Raw genomic sequence first — 6,000 nt, 5'->3', positions numbered from 1 at the left:
TGAAAAGAGAAAAACCAGACGAAAACCTGACCCAAAGAAAGCTCTTGCATGCAGATGGTGGCCCAGGGCTGATGCACGTGCGCGGGTAGGCTGGCCGCACGTGTGATGGAAGCCCGCCTCTCCAAAGTGACACCTAAGCCTTGGTTGGCCAGGGGAGACCTCCAATCCCTCCAAGTTTGACGACGATCCGATGTAAGGTCGAGGCGTAGTGCTCAGCCGAAGTTTCAGCCTTCCTACAGGTCCAAATTTTGAAAACTGGCTATAAGGGGATGAATAGCTACAAAAGCTGAGAAATTCAAAGCAATAATGATGATAGAAGATGAGAGATCTGAATGGAAGATGATAGGGGCGGATGGGGATAGATGTGGCTTCGCACCACGATAGTTAGCCCTTCAAAGAAGGGAGGACTTGCACCCACTTTTGAATTCTTCCACAACTCACGAAAAGAACAGAAAAATAAAGCAGAATTTTTTATTAAACTTGAATGAACGAAAAGAACTACAAGGGGTGCCTATTTATAGGGAAAACCCTATACCCCAAAAACTCGCACCATGTGCGTAACCTATTACTTGGCGATGAAGTAAACTAAAATAAAAACCAAATAAAGAAATCTAAAGTGTTCATGATGTTCTAAATAATAACAATAAGCAAAACCTAAAATATGAAATCAATCCGATGAGTGGGCCATGATCATGAGATCCCATGATGGGCTTTTCTTGACTATCAGGCCAACTTTTTTTTAACAAAAACTTGTCTTCTAGCTAGGAGGCCCTCCTTCTGCGTATGTACGTGCGTAGGGGTGGTAGTGTGCGAGCGCGTGTGCGCATGATGTCCCCATCACAATGCCAAACAAATTGAGTTAATAAAAAATCAATTCCACGCTGCAAATCAACTGCAAGCTCACAGATCATTTAGAAATATGCAAGGAAAAACATGATCTTAGTTTTAAGATTGGTATAATTGGCAAGACAGCTTCTTGAGTACAATCCTTCACTTGCACATGACCCAAATGTGATGTTCAGACGTAAGATTCACATCAGACGGTAACTTGTATTAAAAATGGAAGTGGTTCTAAATGGGAAATTTGGGGAAAATCAAATCCTCAACATTACAATTCAAAATTCATTTAAACCTAAACTAATTTCTAATTTAAGTATATATAGAAAGGTTGAGATATTGACACACCCCACTGGCCGATTTGACTTAGGAGCATGCAAGCCGATCCCCAATCCGACTCAACTTGATATATGATCAACCCAAGTAACCTAATTAAAGGAGATTAAGAAACTAAAATCAGTGATCTACAACTCAATCGATGGAAATTCTAGGAAAAACCTTAAAATTCCACTTACTTGAAGGATTGATCTAACACAACTGGACTCGATCCAACTCTAAGAGAGTCATGTATCTGAATGTGGAACATCAACTCAATCATCTCAAAACATGATTTAAACTATAAAACTCAGAGATTTCCTTACCCAAATCAAGTTCACACCTTTCGCCGAGGGCTGTAGCTTCTGCTCCGACTACTCAGTACCTTCCTGTCCTAGAGTTGCTTCTAAGAGAGAGAGATGGGAAAGCGTGAAAGAAACTCTAAAACGATCTGTTTGACTGCAAAGTGATATTACAGTACGGAGCGGATTAGGTGCAGCCTAGGTGGAAATGGATTGGCTACTCTGTGGACCCCAATATGATTTGTGTCTCATCCATGCCGTCCATCCTTTTTTACATATAATTTCATGGTATGAAACCAAAACTGAGGTAGATCAAAATCTAAGTTGGACCACACCATGGGAAAACAGTAGTGACTGAACGTCTACCATTAAAAACTTCTTAGGGCCCACTGTAATGTTTATTTGACATCCAACCTGTAGTTTAGGTCATACAGACCTGGATGAAGGCAAAAAAAAAAAAAAAAAAACAAATATCAGCTGATACAAAATTTTTGTAGCCCCAAGAAGTTTTTAATGGTGAGAGTTCAATCAACACTGTGGCCCACTTGAGATTTTGATCTCCCTCAGTTTTGGGTTCATACCATAAAATTATCTGGAAAAATGAATGGATAGCATGGATGTATGTATGTGTGTGTGTGTATATCATATTGGGGGTCCACATAGCACTGACCACTAGCCATTGGCTAGTGCCAGGGAGTGGCCAGTCTGTTTCCAGCTGGCCCGGAGGCGGTTTTGATTGTGCTGGATGTTCCAACACAAGGATGCTAGGTGGGGCCCACCGAGATGTTTGTGAGAAATCCACCCCGTCCATCCGTTTTTATCTTATTTTAGGACGTGCCAGGTGTATCCAACACTCAAGTTGACCACACGAGAGGAAACGGTGGGCACTTAGTGAACACCGTTGAAGTATGCTTGTAGCTATAAAAGTTTTGAATCAGGCTTTTTTTTTTTTTTTTTTAAAAACCATTTTTACTTCATCCATTGGGAATGACCTTATAAAAGATGTGGCCGTTCCTAATCAGCAATTTTGGTGTAGTGAGATGGAATTGTTGGGAATTCAGACTAGAGAAAAATGAAGGCAAATATCAATGGCAACTACTTCTATATATAAAAGGCTTCCAACGAACACTACTCAGGCTAATGATGCAGGGATTGATGATTACAAACTTGTATTATTAATGACAATAAAGAGACTAGAAAAGATTCAATTACCAAAGAATCTATAATCCTTTTTGCAGCAGCAGACTGGATTAGAATAGAATCATTTACAAAAGAAAGAGATACATGAGATTATAGTAACATATAATGTAAATTCAAGATACAAATATGCAAAATTTTCCATGAAAGAATCCTGTACTTGCCAACAATAATGAAGAGCCAATTAGTTATGCAAATTGCATACGCATACGACTTCTTGCATGCTAGTTCCAATGGAGACACATAGCAGACCTGTGCAAAATTTGGGTCACTCATCCAGCATAAAACCGTTTATGAGCCGCAGACCAAAAATAGGATAATCAATTTGGGGAAAGAGATGGCCACCAACCCTTTTTGCACAATGTTCTGATCAAGCATTTAGGATTGTTGAATCAGCCTGATTTCAGCCAAGGCCCACACATAGCGTGGCCCACTGCATTCGCAGTCTGGTTCTTGATTGCATCAGCCATGCGACCCATTGGTACTCATTTTGCAGAGTGTAGAAGAAGTGCTAAATAATTAGTATACATCTTGTATTAGACTGTGTTATTCCTATGGAGTACAAAGACATACACTGCAACTTTCTTTGCATTGAAATGGATGGAGCAAAACATCCTCACGCTGCTAAATTGAATCTTTCCGCAGGCTAGGCTACGGTATCCTGAATTTGTATAATCACCAATAATCCCCACAAGAACAAGACCCATGTTTGAAATGATGAAATCGGCTCGCATCTCTCAGGACAATTTCCCGTTTAGCAACCATGGCTATCAGTTTAATAACATCATGGCAATTGCTGCAGATCCGATGGCTTTGAACTACCTGCAGTGGAGTTGAATCAGACGTACTGATAAGCCCGAAAGCAACAGCCAACTTCTCACTATGATGCACCGACATTCGTTCTTCCTGTTCTTCCACATCAGGAAGCAAAGATCTCCCACCAGGAATGTAGCCTTCTTTGGCGATTTCCTCCATCAAGTCATCCAATCTTTTATAAATCTCTTTGCTTTGAGGATGAGATTTATCACCAAAAAGAAACCCATGAGTTCGTTTCTTGATCTCAATCCAACTACAGGCGGGAAGCAACCTCAATCCCCTTCTCTTCAAGGTCCCTAACACCTTGGCAGCTTCATCTGGCCTCCCAGAACTGTTATATATATTCAAAAGCACGATATAATTACTTAGCTTTTCGGGCTCCATTCCGAGAAGCCTTTCTGCAGAAAACCTTCCGAGCTCTGAGTTCTTGTGAATTCTACAAGCTGTCAGCAAGGCAGCCCACATGTTCTCTGTAGGGCTGAAGGGAGCATCTCTTATCAAAGCAAAAGCTTCATCTAAAAGCCCTTCTCGGCCCAACAACTCAATCATACAAGCATAATGCATTGCCCGAGGCTTGATCTTATGGTCTCGACTCATTGACTCAAAAATCTCCCATCCTTCATCTGATAATCCAGAATAACTGCAGGCGGATAAAACAGCAAGAAAGGTAACGTGGTTTGGAATCATTCCATCATGAAGCATCTTCTCAAACATTTCAACAGCCTCATTTCCTTGGCCATGGTTGGCATATCCAGCTATCAAAGCATTCCAAGATATGACATTTTTGTGTGGCATCTTATCAAAAACGGTCTGTGCATCTTCAACCCTACCCCATTTGCTATAGAAGTCCACCAATGCTGTGTTAGCCACTATATCCAAACCAAAACCATGACGCACCAGACCAGCATGAGCTTGCTTGGCATGTTCTAATGAAGCCAGTCTGGTGCAAATTCTAATAATTATCGAATAAGTGAAGTGATCCATCTTCACACCCAATTTTCTCATTTCATGATATAGATTGAGAGCTTCCTCACTATAGCCATGAAGTGCATACCCTGCTATAATCGAATTCCACCCAACTACTGTCTTTTGCGGCATCTCATCAAAAACAAATTGAGCATCTTCAATGCTCCCACACTTACTGTACATATCAATCAGCGCGCATGACACGAATATATCTCCATCTATCCCCATCTTCGACACGCAGGAATGCAACTGCTGACCGGCAAAAACCAGTCCCAATCCAGCACAAGCCCTGAGGGCAGTAGCAAACGTGCGGGACCCAGCATCAGAGAACTCCTTCCACATCAACAAGAACAACTGGTACGCCTCTTTGTAATCACCTGAGTCAACCAGCCCTCCTATAATGGTGTTCCAAGAAACCAAGTTCCTTTCAGGCATTTCATCAAACAGCCGGCGGGCATCTATCATCATCCCACACTTCACATGCATCAACAACATTCTGTTCCTCAAATACTGATCCGGTTCGAACCCACTCTCGACCATGTGATTAAACACCCTTTTCACACCTCTAATCGACCTCAATCCAATACAAGCATTTACGAGAGAATCATATGTACTACCTTCTAAGACAAAATCGTCCTTGCATTCTACAATTTCAAACAGTTCAAGAGCTTCACCATACCTTTTGAAGAAAACCAACTTCTCGATTTGATTCCCAAGGCTCGTAGCAGGTTTTCTCATCTGGGTTTTTTGAGAATCGGCCTCTGAGTCGAGATCTTCATGAATTCGACTCGGTTTCGGCCTGGGTTTAGGATGGAGACCTTGTTCAAGAGAAGAGCAGGTAATTTGAGCTCGGTTCTTCCTTCTGGGCAATGAGAAATCAGATTTACAGAAGAAGAGAGTGCTGGAATCCGAGAGAAGGCGTGGGATTCTGGAATTGTTTTGGATTGGATCTGAAAATATGGTGGGAAAGGGTGATAGCATGATTCTTTCCATAGAGGATTTACAGAGGAAGGGGAAGAGAGGTGGAGGATTTGAATCGGATGGACAAGGGATGGAAAAAAATCGATGCTTGGGATTGAGCGGAGGGTGATGAGAAGAAGGTCGTTGATGTTGGTGGGAGTTGGGTAGTTCTGTTCCTCGCTCATGTTGGGATTTTCCAGCCTTGAGAACTCCGTCCTCCTTGGTGTTTGGGAGAGTTGTTTTTAGAGATCTGCGTCGGAAACAGATTGGCTACTCCCCCTGCCACCGGCCATTGGCTGGTGGTCGGTGCTCTGTGGGCCATACCATGATTTATGTGTTTCATCCATTCCGTCCATCTATTTTTATAGATCATTTTATATTAAAAAGGAAAAAATGAATATATATCAATCTTAAGTGGACCACATTACAGGAAACAGTGTTGAATGAACTTTGACCATTAAAAAGGTTTTGGGGCCATAAAAGTTTTGGATCAAGCTGATATTTATTGTTTCCCTTCATCTATGTCTGTATGACCTAATCAACAGATTGGATGTCAAATAAACAGTACAGTGGGCCTTAGGAGTATTTTAATGGTGGATATCGGATC

General features: G+C 41.6%; 1 protein-coding gene across 1 annotated transcript; it reads right to left on the bottom strand.

Moving 5' to 3' along the window:
- Positions 1 to 3,160: 3,160 nt before the first annotated feature.
- Positions 3,161 to 5,631, bottom strand: LOC131227543 (pentatricopeptide repeat-containing protein At5g50390, chloroplastic-like). Its single transcript, XM_058223343.1, has one exon. The coding sequence runs from the start codon at positions 5,424 to 5,426 to the stop codon at positions 3,327 to 3,329; it is 2,100 nt and encodes a 699-aa protein (XP_058079326.1). The 5' UTR covers positions 5,427 to 5,631; the 3' UTR covers positions 3,161 to 3,326.
- Positions 5,632 to 6,000: the final 369 nt, after the last annotated feature.

Source organism: Magnolia sinica, chromosome 15, assembly GCF_029962835.1.
Source record: "Magnolia sinica isolate HGM2019 chromosome 15, MsV1, whole genome shotgun sequence".
NCBI classification, from domain to species: domain Eukaryota; kingdom Viridiplantae; phylum Streptophyta; class Magnoliopsida; order Magnoliales; family Magnoliaceae; genus Magnolia; species Magnolia sinica.
Note: the sequence above shows the minus strand (reverse complement) of the source record. Positions and strands in the feature narration are given on the sequence as shown.

Bases quoted from the DNA above. Each gene is read 5' to 3' on its own strand.
- LOC131227543 (XM_058223343.1), bottom strand. From the start codon at position 5,426: ATGGAAAGAATCATGCTATCACCCTTTCCCACCATATTTTCAGATCCA.